The sequence below is a fragment of the Megalops cyprinoides genome, chromosome 2, assembly GCF_013368585.1.
Source record: "Megalops cyprinoides isolate fMegCyp1 chromosome 2, fMegCyp1.pri, whole genome shotgun sequence".
In the NCBI taxonomy this organism is placed as follows: domain Eukaryota; kingdom Metazoa; phylum Chordata; class Actinopteri; order Elopiformes; family Megalopidae; genus Megalops; species Megalops cyprinoides.
In genome coordinates, this window is record NC_050584.1 from 20,705,488 (window position 1) to 20,728,879 (window position 23,392).

The 23,392-nt window shown below is 41.2% G+C and overlaps 1 protein-coding gene across 3 annotated transcripts in view; it reads left to right on the forward strand.

Moving 5' to 3' along the window:
- dlgap1b (discs, large (Drosophila) homolog-associated protein 1b) overlaps positions 1-23,392 on the forward strand; it is a 138,800-nt gene that overhangs the window by 65,704 nt on the left and 49,704 nt on the right. For 2 of the 3 annotated variants that reach the window (XM_036521490.1, XM_036521492.1), the window contains exons 4-5: positions 12,624-13,642; positions 19,563-19,777. In XM_036521490.1, coding sequence (XP_036377383.1) covers positions 12,695-13,642; positions 19,563-19,777 — 1,163 coding nt within the window. In that variant the 5' untranslated portion in view covers positions 12,624-12,694. The remainder of the gene's footprint in view (positions 1-12,623; positions 13,643-19,562; positions 19,778-23,392) is intronic. The other variant, XM_036521491.1, reaches the window with a different exon arrangement.

Below are 23,392 nucleotides of genomic sequence, written 5' to 3' on the forward strand. Positions count from 1 at the left end.
AAGGATGGCTCCCAGTTCTCCCAGCAGAACCAATTAATGCTGGAACAGAAGGACCTAGAATGTGGAGAGAAAATAAAAGCTGTGTTTTTATCCCGTCGCATCCTCCGGAGAAAAGCCCGTTGTCGCTATCCGCGTTCTGACAGAAAGCATTTCGAATCGTACAAGCCGTTTCGGAATGTGCTGACTTTGAAAGGAAGGAGGTACCATTCCTCCAAGGAGGACCTTATTTACTGTCACACCAAAGGAGGCCCATGGACAAAGAAGTGGCGATTAATATGTTTTTGCGTTTTGACATGGCTGGGCTGTGATAGCACAGGGCATAAGGAGGCTGCAGGCAGGAGCAGACACTGTCCTTGGCGCGGAGATGTGATTTTTATCTGGGTGCCAAGACCCAGACTGGAGGTAAGGGGGTAAACTTTAGGGTGGACATGACTGTGAATGGGAAAGTAAGTGCGTGCCATGGTGTCTTCTCGTAGCTACATGGTATGAGTAGGGGCACACTACAGAGGAGCATTTCAGACACGTTACTGTTACACAGCAGCACAACACTTATTTCAGGGGTTTTACTCACAGTATTTTAGGCGCTTTACTGTTATTCAACAGTTTGATGCTTATTTTATTCCTTTCACTTACAGCCAGTTTTGATTGTCTGTTCAACCACTGTTTGCTATCAAATGTGACATTTGAAAATAAGTATTGAATCACTGTTCGCACTTATAAGCTAAAACAAAGCAAAACATACAAGCAATGACAGGATGAATGCCAGTGTAGTGTCCACTGGAGGACCTTTGAGCACAGATTTGGTTGTTCTGTGCAGGATAATACTACTATACTTCTTCATCAGGGAAACCAGCCTGGCTTAATATCAGTTATTATTTTGCTTCACTGCGTGCTTTTTCAGTTCCTTCAGCCACAGTCTCATCTCTTATTTGCTTGCACACATGAAGTTTTAATATCACAAGTCTGCAGTTTCACTATGCCCAATGTAAAAATGTCTAAGTCAATGCCAAGCAGTTTCAGTGATTTAAAGGGGGACCTGTTCACTGTTTTTATAGAGAGCCTATTTCTAGGCTGATAATAGGACATCAGCAGTGGTTTCTGATATCTGATATCCTTAAGTATGCAACAACACGCACCAAATTGCATACTGAAATTTCCTGCATTTTGGAGATTGTCAGGGCAAACAATAGGACACAGACTTGAAACTGATAACGTGTGGAGTTTCAGCACTTAACGTATCTCACTGATTTGTTTGCCTTGTTCAAACCATTCCATTTTGTATGGAATTTGTCACCGAAATGTGCTTTGTGGCTCCAGAGAATAATTCGCTGAAGTCATTCATTTGTCACTGGGAGAACTGACAGTCAGTCTAATTAGTTTGGCTCTAAAGGAGAAGCTGTCAACCAGGAGCTTGAATATCAATATATCAGATCCTAGAGCAGTGCATGGCAGTTCATAACATAACACAACCTACAAAACAAACAGACAGGCAGATGGCATGAAAGCAACACCTTCTAAAGGGCCAGGTAAGATCCCATTTGATCATAATAATTTTGTCAGATTAAAATTCAAAGTTTTAGAAAGATTCAGTAATTGTGTCAGTTATAGAATGTTAGAATTTGTGAAGATAATTTGGTTTATAATGTAGGAACTGACTGATTAACTTTCACTTGCAGGACCAAATATGGTGCTCCGTCATTCAACATTGAATGACAATATGAAATGCTGATAGTATAGATGGCAGGACTTTAAAGCAATGAATCCAATAATCTCTCTAACGTGAGATGGACTGGCAGAACATGATTTTATTTCCCTCCCTGAAGTGTGATTTTGATGACAGATATCATATTTAGCGATTTTACATGACACAGATTACATGCAGTAACAGCCATAATCTGCATGGTCTTAATAGACAAGTCACAAAGCAGCTGTGAGAAGTGTTATTATCCTTCGTTCAAAAGCAAGCTGTATTTATTTATTTTATGAGAAGGCATAATTGCATAGCAATTGCTTTTACTGTAAGTATGAACAGTGAATTCTCTATCTTGCCAAAATTCATATTTTGTTATATTTCAATGAACACACTGTCATCAAGTGAAAAGTTGATACCTTTTTCAAAACTAAAAAAAAAAAAACAATCAATCTATTCCCCTTCACCTGTCTGGCCATCCTGCCCTCATTTGAAGCGATGGCTGTGTTTTGGGTCAGATGATTTTATTTTTAGGGTTTGAGAGTGAGTCATGCCATGACAGGAGGATAAGAGAAAATAAAATGACATTGAAGTTCCACTCAAAAGCTGAGCAGATAACATGCACTGTGCTTGCCCCATAAAAATCTGGATGTAATTTAATCAAATAGACACAGAGTATAATAAATCAGTGGTTATGTTTGGATTAGGACATCAATGCATTTTAATTTTCAATAGCACATTCTGTCTGTATGATGCTCTGTGCAATAGCAACAGTGGGTTATGGTCATTGTAATTTTACAGTGAAATTCATGATTTGTCCTCATTCGATTCCATTTTGTAAATTTGCTGAAAGTTACATGAAGTGAGTCATCTTCTGTGCCTGTCACTTAGCATTAAACAATGTTTGTTTATTGCTGTTAGTTCAAATATCATTTCATAAATAATATTTCAGATGTAAAAAAGCAATGAATGAAAAATAATGTATAAACGCTAATAGATTAATGAATAAATAATAGCCTTTTCATTAGGTTAGCATGATGTTTTTATTTATTTATTTATTTATTTTGCCCTCTCTTCGGTCATTATGAGGTAGCTGCATGTGAAAAAAAGAATCTTTGTTGCTGAGCTTTGGACTGGGGAGCTTCAGAATGTCACATCACACCGCCTTGTCAGAACTGCCCAGCCAATTAAGCCCCCAGATAAATAAAAGATGGCTAATTAATTAGACAGAGACCTCTCACTGAGAGCTGCACAGGAAGACTCCAGCAATGCCAGGAAGCCATGGTTTTTATTCGCGTGTCGTACCCCTCCGGGGACAGGGTGTCTCGAAAAATCGATCCGCATCCGCACTCGCACAGGTAGAGATTCGTTTGGTCTCTCGCATCAGGAGTGCAGCAAAGTCACATAAACAGATTTATTGAGGTGTCATAAACACAGATGTGTGAGAAGACCGTCACCCTGAAGGCTACTAATGAACAATATGACCATCTGCAGTGAGGAACAAATGTGCTGTGAAATTTTCAAAACAAATTCCTTTTTTTTTTTTTTTTTTGGTCCATGCGTGACTTCAGTACATGCTGTATCTGTGCAGCAGACTCTGAGCTCCCGTTGTCATGTGCTGTGTCCTACTCTTTGACTTTGTAGTCTTTGCTGTGGCAAAGGTGCGCTCTAGCTTTAGTGAGAGAATTCTGTAGGACGCGGAAGACAAGCATCATCTCAGGCAACAGAGGCATTTTGCTCATTTCGGGAGGCCAGATCGCATTTAGCACTGAAGCATCCTTGTCACAGTGCGGTGTCTGGGTTCTTTTTCACCTGTGCTCATGGGACCAGGTCTGTGCCATTTGCCAGCTCTTGCCGAAATAACAAGCAGATATTCAGTCCACCACAAAATGCAAGAGATGGCTCTTACAATCCGGTGTTTTTCCAAATTTTGAATTGATGTTAATAAAAAAACCACACCACCGCTTAATTGGAAACTTGTGTAGATTTGCAGTGGCGCAACTTTAGTGGGTTTTTCCGGTCATTTTGTGCTGTCGAAATCAAAGCCCCACAGCTCAGGGCTGAAGGGAATCAGGGCCCTGGCGTTTATGCTTCTCTCGGCTCCGTCGTTCATCTCTCGGGGGGCACTGAGGGAAGTGACTGCAGCCACGTGACGTGACACGCATGGAGGGCGGAGGTAATCTGTCCAACCCCGGGAAAACAAGATTCCCAAGGGGAAGAATAGAAATGGAAATTCAAGGCAGCTTGACGGCAAATGCCTCCTGAATGCTCTAAACCCTTTACGCGCTTGGCGTTTGATGTCTGTGTAGGAAGACAGAATATCTGTTCAAGTGGCTTTCTTTCGCCTTCCATGAAGGCCCGGTATGAAAATAAAATTTTGTGTCACAGAAATACACATTGAGAATGATTGTACCCCGCAACAAAGATGCTTTTTTTAGAGTGGAATTGGAATGTTTCTGGGAACTGCCTAGCATTCTTATGTGTTACTATTCGTTTGCTTCAATGACACTCTCATCAAGGTCATGAATGAAAAATTCTCCTGTTTAAACTCAGGTACATGGTTCAGGGATAGACCTACTGACAGATGACTGTGATTTATCATAGAAAGCTGTGTTGATTTTTGGTTCAAACTTGAATAGAACATGTAACTGCTGTTATAAAAGTATCCTGAAGATCCGAAGAGGAACTCCATTTTCTCTGTTAGCTAATACAATTAACAGTGCAAATCTTAAACAGTGTGAAGTAAATGCAAATATTTTGTTATAACATTTAGAAGCTTCTCATAACCTGTCACTCATAGAAATATGAGAATAGATTGAAAATAGGGCATAGTCAATCAGGGGAAATAGCACTGACATTGGTGACAGATCCTAATAATGATTAAAAAATTCTATTTCAGAAAGCTATTTGTTTCTGCTTCAGAAGGTTCTCTGTTATATTTTTACCTTTGAAGGTCTCTCATGTAAAAGCAGCATTCTCTATCAAACCCCAGTGTAAACATTCTCCTGTCAAGCTTCAGATCAGTGGGTTGCTAACAAACCAATCAGGGAGGCTCACGGTTTGTGGTCATGAATGGTAGGAGTTGCTCTCTCATGAAGGATGATTAATGTCCAGTGTGTGCGGAAGGCTGATCTACAAGGTCCAAGTGTCGGCATGTTGAATTGAAGGAGTTTGAAGCTTGTGGGCTCTGGCTCGGGCTGGGCCGCTGACAGATGAGCGAAGGTGAACAGTCCATGCATCCAGGTGGAGGCATGAGTGACCAAAGAATATCACTAGGCTTATAGAGCAAACCAAGAGAAACCTGGTGATAGATTTTTGCTGTTTCCTTCATAAGGAACGGTATGAAAGTGACAAAGGGTCATAGAGGTACTTTATTTTTTTGTTCTGCAGCAAGAATATTATGTTCAGTTCGAGGGCCTTTGACTGAACATAATAGCAGGATCTCTCTTCGTGTCTTCCCTGGCTGAGGACTAAAATATGACTTGTCTCGATATTCATTGCTAGTTTTCCTGTCAAAATAGAAATTGCAGTTCCTGTCCAGTTAGAATGCTGCAAAAATCCAAGCCGTTTTTTCTTTTACTGTCATACCAAAAATGTTATTCATGTTGCTTATACAAATTGATTAATTAACCTGGCTAGATGCTTTGAAATAGATCACATCTAGATCCCCTGTTTTGACTGGCTGTGTGAAATTGCGTATTTCTCAGGAATTTCCCAGGAATTTATTCAGAAATACTGAAACCATGTAGCTGTACCTGACTGGCATACAAAAAAAATCATTTCAGCACCAAAAAATTACAGCTAAGAGGTTTTCCACTTCCTACTTCGAATGAGTATGGACCATTTAACAGGTGCCTATAATGTGTGACAAATGCAATATGAGGTAGAAATAACCTTGGAATAACCTTGAAGTCCCCCGTGCAATACCTGCCTGATTTTGTAGGTAGGTACATCTGTGATCACACCCAAACACTATGTGCGGTTTTGTTTGGACATAATCTTTGATACGTATTTACAGAATGTTTTGGCTTACTCCTGTTTATTTTAGCCAGCAGCTTCATAGTGGATTATTCTGAAATGCGGTTTCCGTTAGCAGAGAGAGGGGTTCATGTCTTTTCAAGCTGAGCTGGCTGCATCTCAGAGAAAATAAAGTTTGATTAGCATGAATAGTAATGGGTTTGAGCATCCACCGGACAAAATGCTGAATATCTCACCCCCTTAGGTCTCTTCAAGTCACAGATCATTTAAAATTTAAAATTCTATACATTAATTACAACTCACCATGCTTCATCAGGTATAAAAAATGCATACAAATCCTAAAAGTGATTTTTAATAAGGCACCTAATACGGAGATGACCCCAGGTTCATACTGTCAACCTTACTATAATGTTGTAGAGTTCCAAGTGCTAGTCAAGAGAAAAAAGGAAATATATTAGTATATTAATATTAAAGACCCCTTTCAGTCATACACACACACACACACACACACATACACACACATATATACAGGAGTATGTACATATGTAGGCATACATATGCATATATTTGACAGCTACTGAAAGCAGTGGCCTCAAAATAAGTAATGTTCCTTACTCACTCACTGACTCACTGACTCACTGATTCACCGAGTGGCTCCAGCAGTAACGACGTTTGCCAACAGAAGGCAAAAAGGCCAAGACCAGCAAAGTTCTTACAGCCATTGAGAAGAGACCGATCCATTTTGGGGGTAGTCAACATCATCTTTATTATCATCATCCTCATTCTAATAAATCTAATCATAATAATTATTCCAAATAAACAGTATTACAAGTATTACAATAACAATATTTCAAGACCCAGCAAATAATCATTGTGAAACATATCAACCCATTAGTATCCCGGAGGAGAAAATCCTTTAAAAATGTCTGCAAACCACTCAGAAACAGCAACAAGGCTAATGTTTATGAGAAGGGACAATTAAGATGACATCATGCATGTCATTTAAATAACTTCCCGCTCCAGCCTGAGTTTTCACACTGGCAGAATGTCAGGTCACATTTGAGTGTCATTTTAATGCCTTTATCTTGCCAATTGTGACTCACAGTTCAATATTTCCAAAATAATTATTGCTCATGGACATCAACTTTTTCACTGGTTTTGAACACATAAGTAGGAATCATTGTACTTTATGCCACTGAATGAGTAATCAGGATAGAGTCATTGCTTCTAAAGAACAGGGCCAGATGACTTGGAATGTTTGACAGACTTGATAATGTTCACAAACTTACGACACAGTGCCCCACCGGGAGTATGGAGCCACAAACCTACTGATGACTCAAAAGAGGCTCTGTCAGTGTTATGACTGTGATGTATTTGGCTAGATGGTCAGGGAGATTTGATTTAAACCAACACCGAAACTTAATTTCCTGTTCACCTCATCTGAAACTTTAGGTGGGTTTTAGAATCATAACCCACTGTGGACAATGGACTCTGCTGAAATGAAGTTGATCATCGTCATCTCTCTCTCTTTCTCGTTCTGTCCCTCTCTTTTTCTCTCTGTCTCTCCTCTCTTCCTCCCTCCCTCTCCATCTGCAGAGGTGACTATATTCCCTTAGAGAGCAATTACTCTGTAACCGTAGTTACACTTATTAATAGTTATGCAACAGACAGATGGTTATACTTTATGCAGGAGTATCGTAATTGAAAACTTTTTTTATGAGGTTTTACTTTCTCCTTCGACTTGGTGTTGGCACTCTGCATAAAGAACCACATGAAAGAGATTACCATATTCAAACTGGAATCCGTTCAAAGCAGGATCCTTAGATTAGCTGATTGAATCAAGTGTCTTATTAAGAGGAACGTGGGAATGCAAAGCAAAGCTTCACTGTGGATGCAGAAATTGAAACAAATACATTTTCTTGTAAGGGTTACGGGATGCTTTAAATGTTAAGCAAAATGCCTATGGGCATTCAGGGGCAGGCACCCAGTAAATGCACAGACTGTGTCAAAGTGTAGTGGTCACTAAATGACCGTGTCAAGAGAAAGTCTTGCCACTCAAAAATGATTATGCACATCTTAGAAATACGTACAACTACTCATTCAGATTCACATCAGATCGATATCAGGGCAGTTTATGTGGAGGCACCTGTGACTTTCAGTTTATGTCACATGTAAAACTCGCTCTTGCCTCAGTGGGAAGCAAAGTGACACAGCATTCCACAGCACCGGGCAGCTGTTCCACAAACACTTTGACGTGGAGATTCATTATTTAGGTCAAGCTCAATGCTTCAGCTGCGGAGAATGACGTTTTTATGAATTGACTGCAATGAATACCTTTCAGTGGCAGCGATCCAGGGTTTAAGTGCTTCCTGATCCTCATCACATGGCTGGACTAGGATCTGTGGACATTTGCTTTAACGTTCTTTGTACTTCATTATAATAATTGCGTTCTCCTCCCTGTACCATGGGGGTTTGCGCGTGTGTGTGTGTGTGTGTGTGTGTGTGTGTGTGTATGTGGGGATCTCCATGCAGTTAATCTACACTATATGGACAAAAGTATTTGGACGCCTGACCATTACATTGTAATGACATTGTATTCAAATACATATACTTTAATATGGAGTTGGTCCCCCTTTTGCAGCTATAACAGCTTCCACTCTTGTTGGAAGGCTTTCCACAAGATTCCACAAGTGTTTCTGTGGGAATTTGTGCCCGTTCATTCTGTAGAGCATTTATGAGGTCAGGCACTGATGTTGGACGAGAAGGCCTGGCTCGCAATCTCCGTTCCAGTTCTTCCCAAAGGTGCTCGATGGGGTTGAGGTTAGGGCTCTGCGCAGGCCAGTCAAGTTCTTCCACACCAAACTCATCAAACCATGTCTTTATAGTCCTTGCTTTGTGCACTGGGGCACAGTGGAATAGAAAAGGGCCTTCCCCAAACTGTTTTTCCAAAAAGTTGGAAGCATAGCATTGTCCAAAATGTCTTGGTATGCTGAAGCATTAAGATTGCCCTTCACTGGAGATAAGGGGCCTAGCCCAAACCCTGAAAAACAGGTGTGGCCAAATACTTTTGTCCATATAGTGTATGTGTAGATTTTTGTTATTTATTTATTGTTATTCGTTTTTCATTTAGATTTATTTTTAACATCCAGAGATCAAAGTTCTTATGACAGAATATTAAATGTGTAAAAAGGGATTGTACATCATAAACCTTGACGCCAGTCTAGTTTATATAATTTTGTATTATGTATGATACAAACATTACTAAGATGTAATGTGATTTGTTCATATCCATATGTCTGTTCTGTTTACCAGAGATACCTTTTAAGTTTTTACTCTTAATATATGCATTACCTCAGCAGTATACTATACTGGCTGCAATTTAGACTAATGAATTCACATGTACCATGGAAATGACTTATTAATGTTGTGGTGATTGGGGAGCCATTTTCAAAGGCAGAACATTTCTGTCATTCGAAATAGCACAAGCTATGCTGTGTGAAAGGTACGCCACTCTCGTATAACTATAAAATGGCAGAACAAACATGGTTCCTAACTAATGTAATGGATGTAATAGATCCTGTTGTTTTCACGTCACACTTTGTCAGGAAACCGGAGCCCACCGCCACGTGGAGCCGTGGCCGTTAAGCCATCAGCTTGTTTTACGGCAGAAGGTAAATTCCAATGGGTTCAGTGTAAGTGGCCCTGGCAGCCAAAAGCCCTTCATCCATCTGCTGTGATAAAGAACCCCCCAGACCTCCCCTAGCGCCCATGCTCTGTGCGCAGTAGGGCCTCACTGCGGTGGGAGTTCAGTGGAGCGGCAGACTCTAGCCCGTGCTACCTGCAAGCGCAAATAGTCTGCGTTTTCTTTTCCAGATCTTTCCTTCCCCCTCCGGAAAAAGCCACAGGAGTTTGTTCTTTTCCGCTAATGAAAGATGGACAGTTGAATGGGTTGATGGAGTACGTGTTGAGAGCCTGCTGCCGGTCCAGATTTACACTTGAGCTGTTCACTTGGCCTTTGTTGTGGCTGTTTGTGCTCTGTGCTACAGGGCCGATGCTCTCCAGTTTGTGCATCAGCCCTAAGCTAGGATAGAAAAGAGGGGAGAGTGTAATGTTGCTGTGTGTCTCTAGCAACTCTAGCAGACAGTAATAGATACTGTGAAATATGTTCTTTGGCATTTCAAGTGAAATCCTCACTTTAATTTATGACTAGACATATTACTTAGTCGTCCAGTAATTTTTCAGCATGTCATGGAGATGCTTATGGATTTTCTCATTGTGGATAGGACATAGCTACTGTCATTACCTTAAGATGTCATGTGAAACTATACTACCTCTCATATTATTTTCTGTGCGTCGGCTTGTCAGAGTGCTCTTTAAGAGAGCTCACATGCTATAACTTCATGATTCAGCCTTACATTATGGGAATGCTGTATGCGCTGTTCTGAATACGTCAGCATTAATAGCCCGGGTCCCTCTGGGCTCAATAGAGCTCGTCGGTTGTGCCTTAGAAGGGCGGAAAAGCCGGATATATCCCCTTCTGTAGCTCAGGCTTGCTTTAATTGAGCGTCCGTGTTCTTTTAATTAATGGCACAGTACTGCCGCACTTAGCTGATGTGACTCCGGGTGCCATCAGAGAACCAGAGTGCGTAATAAAAGCCCTGTAATAACAGGGTTACTGCCCATTTTCTGCCACCCATTGAGCCTCTTCCTGTTGGGAAACGCGGCGCGTAGCACGCCGCTGAAAATTGAGAGACGCTTGAATGAGAAAAAAATCTTCAGCATTAGCAATCAATCCGCTGTGCTGTCGGGAGGCCAAGCTGCTGTATCCAAATGAACGGATGCTCTTCTGGTCCATTTTTCCCAATTATGTAATGGCAGTGCGGTGCATGAAGCTTTTGCCCATTGAAGCCTTAAGGTTTCCAAGCAGCAAATGACAGGGAATGGGCCACACAAGCTGTTTCAGATTGTACTGGCAGAACGGTAAGGTACTAGATACCGCTATACTACTTGAATCTAATTGCAGTGGTTTAGAGGAGAGGAGAAGGAGTCGCCGTAAGCTATCTGTCTTGTGTCTATTGGAGTCCATATTTCAGGCCTCGGGATATCTTGGGACTAAGCCTCACCACAGCAAGTAATTTTCAGCCACAACAGAAAAGAATCAATCTTTATTTTTGCCCGATTCTTCACTTCGGGAGATTGCATTAGAAGGTGAAAAACACAATGGAAAAGCCGATGTTTCCAAACAGCTGTGAAATTAAAATAGAGCGGCGAAGCAGCCGTCCTGTGCATGGAGCCCATGAAATAATTATCATCCCTAAACATATTGCCCCAAGATAAAATCACCGTTCAACTTTTTTTTTTTTTTTAGCATAGCAAAAGCTACTTCAAAGTAGCTGTCAGAATCTGAATTGAGAGAAACCTGCTGCTAAAAAAAGATCCCACAGATGGCAAAGTCAGGAACCCGTAAAGCTGTTTTTGCCAGATACAGTCTCCCTGTTGACTTGTAACTTTCCCCTTGTTATTAATATTATCACACATTCATTTTGGCACATTCTTTTCTCCTTGGCTGCACTGTTTGTGTAAAGGCCGCAAAGTCCTACACAATTTTTTTTTCTTTTTTATTGCTATTGAAATAGCAACTGCTCTTCTGTTCAGCAGCAGTGTATGTAGGCGTTGTCATTGACTGGGGAATGGGATGTTTTGGATTTGTTCAGTTACAACTCCAGGCTGTTGTGGTTTGACTGATGGGGCAGTGACGATTGATGTGGATTCAGTCCTGGGACAGTGGGAGCACACAGTGTTCATGGGGAAGACTGGGTAGGGTAGACTGGGAGAAGAAGGGCTGGCATCTTCATATACAAAGACCATTTATATAAAGTGATAGTCCCTGCATCAAGGAAAAAAATAATTGGTGCTTACCCAAAAAGGTCTGCTGAGAGAGGCAGTGAACTGAAGAAACCAAGGAACATACACAAGGCATTTAGTTTTTTTTTTTTTTTCAATTTGCATTTATTATTCATTCCTATCACATTTCAATAAAATGTACATGCTACGAAAAGCTAGACGTTTTGTAGTTGCCTAGAGACCATTTATACCAATAAGTGTTTATATTTTTGGAAAATACTTTGATCAATTACATACATATTTACAGTCACTCTCTTACAAAATAGGTTTGAGTAATTTTGGCCATTTTTTTCCTGTGTGAGTTGGCCACTATATCCTGATATGCTAATTCCCTTTGTTGAGATTTTACATTTTGTGTCCATTTTGTGGGCTGAAGGGTTTATCTGTGTGTATGTTGTCCAAATATATTCTGGCAAATGCAGTGAAGAAATTTCCTCCTGTGGTGACATGCACTCTTTTATTTTTCAGTCAGTTCATTGGTATAGCTTTTATAGCAAAAATTATATGTTGCGCCGATATCACTTTATCTTAATCTTCTTTTCTGTCCCTCTGTCTCTCCATCGCTCTTTTTCTTTCTGTCTGTACCTCTCTCACAGAAGCATTCACATACAGATGGAAGTTTTCTTTTACAAGCTTTACAGTCTATTCTGATGGCAGGAGAACTATGCAGACTGAAGTGGCCTGCTGCATTTATTCTTGCGGTGTGTTTGAAAACAAGACAATAGAGTACAGAAAGATGACTACAGAGAGGACGACTGTAACAAGCCTTATTTGTAGTGTCGCTTCCCAACTTCACTTGATTGGAAGTAGGTTCTCGAATATGAAATGACATAGCAGTTATATTTAGGTGTCCCATTTTTAAATAAGTACAAAACAAAACAACAACAAAAAATAGGTCTTACCCCTATCAATATTGCTGTCAATATTGAGGTAGTGTGTCTGATACAGAGTGTGGCCACACCTTTGGGTTTGGAAAATGAATATCCTACGCATGTGTGCCAGTGTTCATCGTTGGTAATGCTGTTGTTTGTGTCTCAATGTATCCCTACAGAGCCTGGTTAACACCTGTCAGGAAAACCTCTGCAGCAGTTAAATGACTCTGGCTTGCTGTCAGTGGAAACAATGAAGGGGTTATCAAGTAGCCGAAGCCATCACCACGCCGTGGCCTGCGACTCCTCCTACGACTCGCTGACGCACCACTCGGACCGCAAGCCATACCTACTGAACCCAGCCGACCCCCACCCGGCCGACCACCCCTACTACGCCCAGAGGAACTCCTTCCAGACGGAATGCGTTGTGCCCTATGGCACCTTCCCCAGGAGGCACTACAGCTCGCACCACGAGCTGAAGGACGAGTGCGCTGTGGTGCCCTACACCGGCGCCCTGCCCGCCAAGGGGAACCGCATCCCACCCACCCTGCTGGACCAGTTCGAGCGGCAGCTTCCCATCAATCGCGACGGCTACCACACGCTGCAGTACAAGCGCACGGCGGTGGAGCAGCGCAGCGACAGCCCCGGGCGGATACGGCACCTGGTGCACTCCGTGCAGAAGCTCTTCACCAAGTCGCACTCGCTGGAGGGCCCCGCCAAGGGCAGCGTGAACGGCAGCAAGGCTAGCCCGGACGAGGCGCCCACGCTCAAGCACCGCAAGCGCAGCAAGAGCCGGGACCGCTGCAAGTCGGCCGAGCCCAAGCACAGGTCTAACACCTCAGGCTACTGGAGCTCCGACGACAACCTGGACCGGGACGTGTGCCTCTACCACAGCCCGTCGGCCGTCATGACCATGGGCCGACACCCGGACAAGTCCCAGTCGCAGTACTTTCTGGAGGCCTACAACACGATCAGTGAACACACTCTTAAAACGTCCCGCAGCAATAACGATGTAAAATGCACCACCTGTGCAAGTATCCCCCTTAGCGTGGACGCGCAGCTCATGAAGAAGAGCTCGTGGTCGTCCACTCTTACGGTGAGCAGAGCGCGTGAAGTCTACCAGAAGGCCTCAGTAAATGTAGATAAAACGCTAATGAAATCTGAGACATGTCAGCAGGAGCGGTCATGCCAGTTTTTACAGGTATGCAAAATTTTTCACACTCCTAAACCCCTGCCCCACTGGAGAGCCTCCAGTTTCATTTGAGAAAGAAGTAAGTGCAAACCAGTAACGGCCTTACTTTCTTCCTTAGGCACTCATTTTCTGTCTTGTGCTAGAGTAGATTTATCACTGACTGCCGCTTCCCTGTTTCTTAATCTACCCCGTCATACCCTCACTTATCCACCTTTTATTTGTATGCATGTGTGTATTTGCAGCTGTATTAATGCGCGTGTGTGTGTGTGTGTGTGTGTGCGTGTGTGCGTGTGTGCATGTGGGCGTGTGTGCGTGCGTATGTGAGTGTGTGTATGTGTGTGTGTATTTATAAGTGAGACAGGAGAGTCATCTTTACAACATATTTTAATATCTTTTCAATTATAGTTTGCCATTCATTCTGAAAATGAGCCGCAGTTGTGAGAATAAGATCAGGATGTATATATTACAGCGGCTGTTATTCAAGCTTGAATTGCTTCTGAAAGCAGAGATTCGTTTTTTTCCATTGCAAGCACTATGTACCCTGGAAAAAAAATCATCATTTTAATTACTTTAGGTTCTATTTTCAAATGTAATTTCAGGAAATAAGGGACACTGTGGTGCATATTCCAATATTGTTCAGTTGTTCATGTCCAATATTGTTAGCTACATTCAGCCAGAGACCAGGTGGTACATTGGAAGCTGGCTTATCAAGTTTGTGCTCATATCCTAGGAGTCATGACACAGATAAGTACCTGGAGGACTTTTCAGATGAAACACAAAAATGAATGAGGCTAAGCTATATGAAAAAAAAACTGTACAGGGTAAGAGAAAGGAGTATGCACAGTTTAATTAATCTTCTAGTGATCCTCAGTTGGAAATTTTTGTGTTGACAGTAGAATCGCGCTAATATGAATCCAGCTCACATTGCATCTTTAAAAGTGCCACTGCTTTCATAGGGGCACCATTTCACCGCGTGTCTTCAGTTCATGCTGGCTGCCTTGGTTGAGTGCAGTTATGAAGAAAAGAAGCCTGAAACACTGGTATTGTAACATATAATTGAATTTATACAATGAGCCTACAGCACCAGTCTTCCCTGTTGTTCTTAGGTACTATTTGATGTGCTTTTTCTGTGCGGAAGGTTTTCTGTAGAAGGGCTATAATGAGTGTGAAACGAGGTGCCTTGATGTTTCGGAATACAATTAAAACCACATATTTACACAGAGAACATACTGTAAGATCCCTCATTTACTGATACGGAGACACCTGTAGCATGAAGCCTATGGCATTTCTTCAGAGACCTGCGCTGTTCCTGGGAAAATTTTAAATTGGCCCGTTAGGATGTTTCACATCTGTGTCTTTGCTCTGTAGTTCAGCGGTCATATTGAAGATAATTGGCATCTGTTTTTTCAGTTGTAAGCTCTGTCCTCTAGTTTCCATAGTAACTATCAATGGCATCGGCATTACTAAGAGAGAATCTGCAGTTGGTGGTGCTGCTTCCTGAAGAATTGCTGATAAGGAACCATAACTGACAGGACCAACTAGGGCCCTGAGGAGGCTGTGGAATTTTTAAACTAATCTATTTTTGAACATTTGGAGTATTTCATCTTGTGTGTTGTGTTGCGAAGAGCGAAGTGTGGTTTGAAAGAACAGGCATAGCATGGTCCTATGCATACAGTAAAAAGATAACCTTGACAGACTTCACAACTATGCAGTGCAACTCAATTTTAACGATAGCTCAATGCACCATTTAATTGTAATTCTGTATCTGTATGCCTGTATTGAATGGGGAGAAATAACTCAACATTTTCTTGTAAAAGTCAGAATGTACTTGAAGATAAACTGCAGGGAATGTGTTTAGTTGAACATCACAAATCAAGTCTTTATAATGCTGATTTATTAATGCTGTTACAGTTATAAGCAGACTCTTATTTAAGACTCTTTCCCTGGGTTTTATGTATTCATAAAATTACCTTTTTAATTCCAACATATCCTACATAGTCCAAAGTCTCCCTGCTGCTATTATGCTCCTTTACCCTTAAAGCCTTCTGATGTAACGGAGTTCAATGAACTCAATGTGGCAGATACTGCCACCTGCACTGTACGACAGCCAGGAACCTTCAACACCTCAAATATTAGGCTACTGCATGCATTCTATATTGTGGAGAACTGTACAGCAATCAGACAAGTATGACTTCATTACAAGACGGCATAACCTCTCAACATGGAGCACACTGTGTGAGCCTCAGAACACAGATAAAATGATTGAGTCAGGGAGGTTTCTCCTTGACAGAGAGTGAGCAGAGGACTCTTTTTTAGCACGGCAGACTAAAGGATTCACAGACAGACCAGGAATGAAAGGCACCGTGTGAGCAGGAACAGGCTGTCACAGCGCTTTCCTCTGGTCCTGGGAAAACATTTACTACTGCTTTTTACAACAACAAAAAAAGTGTGACTGTGAAAAGAGGGTTTGCCACGAACACACGTAACATTGTGTGAATGCTAATAGTGGAGCTGAATGAGACTTCTCGAATGGGAAAGGGAGACTTTTAACTGCCCATACTGGGAAGTGAGCCTAATTTCCACATTGCAGTGTTTGAACTTCCGTTTTGGAAAGTTAGGTCCGGCATTTCCTTGCCTGTGTTTAGAATGGGGCAGAGGGCTCATTGAGGTTTTCAGAGGCCTACTATAATGAAAGGGATTAAGGTTTTGTGGTGTTTATCTGATTCCCAAATTAACCCCAAAGATGTCAGGGAAAAAAAAAAAAACACTACCATTACTCAGACGCTGTTTCTTCATCTTGAGCCACATCTCTTAGCACTACTGCGCCTCAATTTGAAAAAAAAATTGTGTTTTGCAGCATTTGTATGCGGGTTTGGTTTCATTGTTTTATTCTTTATTGTTGACATCTAAGAAGAAGCAAGATGTACTGTGTTCTCTGTGTGGGCACACTGCTGATGTTCCCCAAGTTGCCGGCCTTTTCTGACTCCATGCGCAATCTGCTGATTATTGTCCTGACGTCAAAGGCTGGTTGTTTCCGTAGTTACCAAGGCGCTTGAATGATTCATGTACTGCAATCATTCAGACTTTCTTTTTTTATTTCTCCGTTTCACCTCCACATTTGGAGTGCCAAGCGCTCTGCTCATTGCTGGAGGAATGCACAGGATAAACAAAGCCGTTCTTTATGGTTTTACCTCCAGCAATGAGAGCCAGATAATTTGATGTCTTTTCATACGTTCGTTAGCGAGCGAGGCAGAGATAACTGTTTCATAATCAGACACATGCTGAAACAATTAGGATTACAACAGAAGGCAGTGGAGCATAACCATAGACCACGAAATGGGACTCCGAATGCTGAAATTACATATAAAATTTGATCTGATGAATTATGTATAAGAATTATTGGTATTATAAAAACCATAATAACTATTAACGGTGGTGGTAATTACACTGATTAATCCAAGTTATGTTATTATCGGCAGCCGTTGTTTTCTTATTTATTTATTTTTAAATGGATGTTCAAATTGTTCGGTGTTGTCTCTCAGAGGTGTGAATGAGCTGGAGTATTCATTGAGCTTTGGTTGGGGAGGATTTCTGCTGTGTGCTATTTCTGAGGCTATTGACTTCTGAATTTGTGTTTTTAAGTGTTGGTCTGCGCTGATGCTATTAAATACATGGTGGTCTAGACGCACTCTGAAGAGGTTCTTCAGCGGATGACACAGCAGTGCTTTTCAAAGCAGGATATGAATATTGTAATGATAAGCCCATGCTAATGCCCTCAGTTATAATGTGATGACATTTATTCAGATTTTACAGTCTCCAGAACCGGCTTCAACGGGAATCAGATGATTTTATCGGAGCATAATTCTGTTTTTGAGATTAATATCTATACTTAATTTAATACTATATATACCTCCCAAGCAGTTTTGTGTTTTGATGAGCAGAATGAAAAGAAAAAGTAATAGGTGTTAGATGGACAATGACACCAACTGAGGTGAAGGGGTCCGGTCCTTTCAGAGCAACGATAGGCTGCTGTTAAAACAGAAATGCAGTGGCTCTGTTCTTATAGGATGGACAAAATGCCGAGTCTAAGTCGGCTTCGATGGTCATGCTGTTTATGGCATTCTGTCACCAGGGGTCCTTTGTCATTGAAGACAGGCATCCGCTGCAGTTGCCTGATAGGCAGGCTGGCTGCCGAGGTCACAATGAGCAGAAGGAGGAACCGAGACAGGAATTTCAGCAGCCTGGTGGTGGTGTTTGTTCAGGGTGCTTGCAGTACGTATTTCCTCCGTATAAGGAATTAGTCATGTCTTTTGAGTGGGTGTGATTACCAGTAGTGGCCTCAGAAAGCACAGAGGATCGTCTTAGAGAACCTATCAGCACTTGGCATGCCTATTCATTATCATTTACCGTGAGCTATGTGATTAAATGTAACTTATCATTACCTTTAAGGTAATTCAAACCCAGGGAAATATTTAAATATACCAGACCCACTCCAAGTGTACATACCTTATGAGGGTATCTGATGAACACTTGGCACATACCACACATTCACTGGGTTTGATTTTTTTTTTTCTTGCTGTTCTGAGAGCCCTTCTAGATGCCTTTGAGATGACAATAGATGTTGTTGCATTGAATGCAAGGATAGACAAAACACTTTCAGATGTGCAAGGTGGAAATGTTGCATAGTTTTATAGTGTTGGTTGGTGTGTTGCTAAGATCACTGCTCTTGCCTGCCCAGAAAAATCTTGAAAATGAAATGTGAGATTTGAAAATCTCACACATGATACATTCATCCTAAGAAGAGAGGAAACTATAAACTCTCATGTCTAATATCAAGAGACCAGCCATCTTGTGATGGTAAATAGCTATTGGATATGAAATAGTGCAAAGCTCCAGCTTTCTTATTTCCTATGCTTAAAGCTCAGGCACAGAACAACATTTCACTTCTTCTGTGCCTGTCAAAGATTAATATGTTAACCTGCAACTGAGTGAAGGTACAAGCAATTCCATCGCTTTTTTCTACCTGACTTTTGAGTTCTGGACATAACCTGCTGGAGCTCTGTGCTGTTTGGCCTCCAATTAATCTTCACCTTTGTACAATAAAGGTCTCCCTTGCTTTTTTACAGTTATTACTTTAACGGTTTCTAATTACGTCGTGTTTCGTTCACGTCTCGCTTTTAGTGTCCACCTACCATTAATCAGTCTTTTATGGAGCACGGACCAGAGGGTAGTTCTGTAAAATAAATAAGAGAGTTGATTAATAGCTGTTCTGGAAAAATAGTTTTGAAGAGGGACTTATTTTTCAAAACTCCATTTTCTTCTTTTTTTTAAATTTCAGCTTCTTGTCAGGATTTGCCTGGCTCAAGGAATGCAAAGAACAATGACACACATGATGCAGTTTTTTCTTCTCTGAAGATCTTTCATTATGATGTTTTCTTACTGGTCCATTTCTGTTTTTTTACCACAGTAATACTTAAAATGCATTTGATACATATTGTCATGGAAACAACAATTTACAGTATTAGAAGTGTCTCATTAATGCAATGTGAATATATTCAAACTTTGCAAAATTGAATATAAATTACCAATTACCAGTCTACCAATTTCTTTTGTATCTTCTCTAACCGAGTAAGTACATGAATCTCCACTCTGGCAGACTTCTTTTTTTCGTGTGGGCTGGCCTTTATCGATGATGCGATGCCTCCAGGTGACTGTAATGAAACAGATGCCCAGGTTGCTAGAGCTGCGTTTTTTTTTTTTTTTTTTGAGTGTAATTACAGGAACCTGGCTTTCAGCATCCACAGTAATTGCAGGCTTCAGATGCAGAGAGATGTGCTGCAGTCAGACAGGGGAGGTGTGACGGTAGCGGGGGCTGGGGGTTGACATGCAGGTGCCTAACGCCGCGTGGGTGTCTCCTTTGTCCGCGCAGGTTCCCCAGGACGAGTGGAGCGGCTTCTCGCCACTCGGGAAGGACGACGAGATCCCCTGCCGCCGCATGCGCAGCGGGAGCTACATCAAGGCCATGGCGGATGAGGACAGCGGCGACTCCGACGGCAGCCCCAAGCCCTCGCCGAAGATCCAGGCGAGGCGGGCCAGCTACCTGAAGGCCACCCAGCCGTCCCTGACAGAGATGACCACTCTCAAGTAAGACCCACACGGGAACGTGCCCCTTTCTCTGGCCTACTTTGTGCCTGCTTCCAAGCATTCTGAGCAGCGAGTAAGGAGCTGAAATGCTCCTGCACTGCAGGGATTGGTGTATATTTGTTCATCAATGGAAAGAAAATTGATAATAGCAGTATTTGGCAGCAGCAACATAGGCCCCGTCTTTGTATGGCTGAGCATGAGTGTGACTTCATTTCTTTCTGTAATGTAAATATCAGCCTTGGGGGTTGAAATTAACCACTCAATGTAATGTGTGTAGCTTAATTATTTCAAGCAATTTTTGTTTTGCTCAACACCTGAACAAAGCATTATATTCCTATTTGCCAGTTTGGGAAATAATAAGTTAAGCAAAAATTACACAATATGGTGCAATCCTACATTTTACATCTCTGCTGCACTGACATTAGCCAGCAACTCAATGTTCCTCTGAAGTTAATGTACAAACCTATGGGTATATTTTACCAACTCTCACATTCTGTGACTTTACTTATTTGCTTAGGAGCCAATGCCCTTTTTCGGGGTGTCTTACACATAGTCAGTGTTATCCAATTATGCAGCTGGATATTTACTGAAGTGAGTCAGGTTGTGTGCATTGCTCAAGGGTACAACAGCAGTGCCCCAGCTGAGATCTGAACCTACTGTACAACTACAACGACTCCGGTCCCTCAGGCACAACTGCTACACGGCTGCCCACTAAATTCACTCCAATTTGAATCTTTCTTGCACCACATTTTGGAATTTAGCCTTAACGTGGTGTTGTGGAACCTTCCTCAGTTCTTTGGGATTCACGGCGTAGCGGGTTAGGGCCTTTGATGTGTTTGAGCTTTGGTGGTTTCAAGCTGGATTTCATCTTATGGTTTTCATGTGTCTGATAGATTTCTGTTTACTCAATTTCCTACTGGTTGGTTTGCAGATTTTTTGGACAAACATGCTTAATACATTTTCAGTTTCCTCAATACATACTCTGAAGAAGATCTGCAGTAGCTGAAGCACATAAGTATCGACTGAGACATCCATGGAAGTAAATTCACCAGTGTAATTGTCATGTTTGGAATCTGCTGTCCAGATTTTCCATTACTTTAATTTGTAGTTGTGTGCTGCATGTTGACCCTAGTATTACCATGCTGTGTAGGGTCGCCAATGAAATTATTTTGAAAAGCACAGCTTTTGCAGTCTAGGCATTGGAATAATGATGCACATGCTTAAAATTACATTTGTATTTTCTGGAGTATTAGTCCACATTTACATTTTATTGTAAATACTAAATACATTGTCTAAATACACAATGTCTTAGGAGAATACATAAACTGATAGAATCAATAGATATTTTATTGTCATTTAAACATGCAGTGTTTGTAGTGTTGTATATTATGTATTACGTAAGTGCAATATATTACATATTCCACTTTCACTGAAGTCACTTGCCATCAGGTTATACATGAGGTTATACTACAGCTATACTGCTATGAAGGCAAATGTACATTCTCACCTGAAGATAGGATGTCGCTGAGACAATGTATGATCAGCATATATTTAGTTAATAATAATTCGTTAGATCTTTCAATCCTTCATGTCAAAACAATTCACAGATCTCCCAAGCATTCACCTGACAGAACCATCTACTTGGAGTCGTATAACTAGCCCTTATGGCGCATGATCACGTCATTGAAATGGTTCATTAACTTTTTAAGGACAGAAACGTGCAATGAAGCCTGATTAAATATGAATTAAGTCAGGACATCTGGGAAGTTCAAGGGGTCAGATGGAATTAAAACAGCAATGATCCGACTGAAGTGTCTCTCCCCAAAGTCACCTCGAAGCTCCAGAGGCCCACAACTAATTTTTCATTTCAAGGAGTCCTGCATGTGGATATCTGGCGTGTGGTATTTTGTCACACTAAATTCACATCAAAGCCGGCCCAGTTCATTGGAGGCTCAGATGCTAAGACCCAATGGGGCCTTTATTGAGACTTCTCATCATTGTGCCAGGGGCATTGATTTTGAGAGCCATAGATTTTCACTTATGCTCTTTTGCTCTTTTTTGTGCTATATTGTATCCCACCAGAGGCCTGAATGGTTCTGAGGGGCCAATAGCATGAGTTGCACGCTTCCTGTGCTTCATAGCCTGGCCAACATGTCCCATGGGGTGTCATTTCTGTGTGCTGTTATCGCCAAAGAATTATGGGATTTTGCAGTGATTTCTATTGCAGTTTGAATAACAAGTATAAGGAATCTGACTTTCAGAAGCAATGAGCCAACATTTTATAACCATAAATACAATGCTCTGTAGACATTGTTCCACTTCAGGAACATTAGAAACTGTCCTCTGATATTCCTGAGAGCCAATACCCTTGCATACCTTTAATTGCCTACCTTACCAGCAGAACACTATAGGGTATGACTACTTAATTACGAATTGCCAGAAGACTTTTTTTAATCTGCTGCAAAGTTACATGTTATTTGAGTGTTAGATCTAGTGAGACGAGTCAGTGCAGTCCAAATCCTCTTTTAAATTCTGTTGGTGTTTGATTGCAACCATTTAATGACCTGTCACCATAATGTATGTTGCCACTGCTCCATTGCAGGGTTATCTTCAATTACAGCTACTGTACAGCTGATGTATTCATAAGCATTGTTTATCACTGATAATTTATTGTTTTCTCATATCTGCTGCTGTTTATTGTTGATTTCACGAGCAATTACAGCGGATGCAGGAACTATCCTGAATGAGAGACTGGTATAATTTTCATATTCTGATTTTCTCTTTGTACTCTTTCAGATATAATCTATAATAACTACAAATATATCACATTCTTTAACCTTTTCCAGTTCTGCATACCTTAGTTGTCATGACGCACAGAAAAACTGTGTCAAACTTACTGTATATCAAAATTACTGTATACTGGCACAGAGTATAATTCAAAAACCAGATCAAACAAGCTGTCATGTTTTACTTGTTAATGCCCATGGCGGATTTGCTATGCACATTTGGGATAATATCAGCATGAGTTTTTAGGAACAATGGTTTTATTCCATTTGTGTATTTTTAAATTATTTTATTCTTGACCTAGATACTTACAGATATATGACTTTGGCCTTGGTTGAATCTAATCACGTTCTGCTTTATCTTTAACAATGAGTAGAGGTTTTGTGCAGATGTAATATTTTTGTTTGTGTTTCAATATTTACGCAACACACAGACAAAGCACATTGGGATTAAACTGTCTCACAGTTAGTTCTTCTAGAGCCCTAAATCATATATGCATGTAAGCATGTGTGTCTGTGTGTGAGTGTGCCTGTGTGCGTGTGTGTGCGTGTGTGTGTGTGTGTGTGTGTGTGTGTGTGTGTGCAATTTTCCCCTCTTGTAAAACTCATATATGTTTTTATATAATCATGGGAAATCCTCATTACATTCCTTTATTTTACTCAGTTTTTGCTGCTTCACTTATGCTATGGGTAATATGTGAAGTGAATGGTAAACTTCATTCATTGGTCACTATGCACTGCAGGGGGATTGAAAACAGACTGTTCAAAATTAATTGCTTGGGCAGTGTGCCATGCCGTATGTCTGACATACCAAATCTCTCTCTTACTGAAT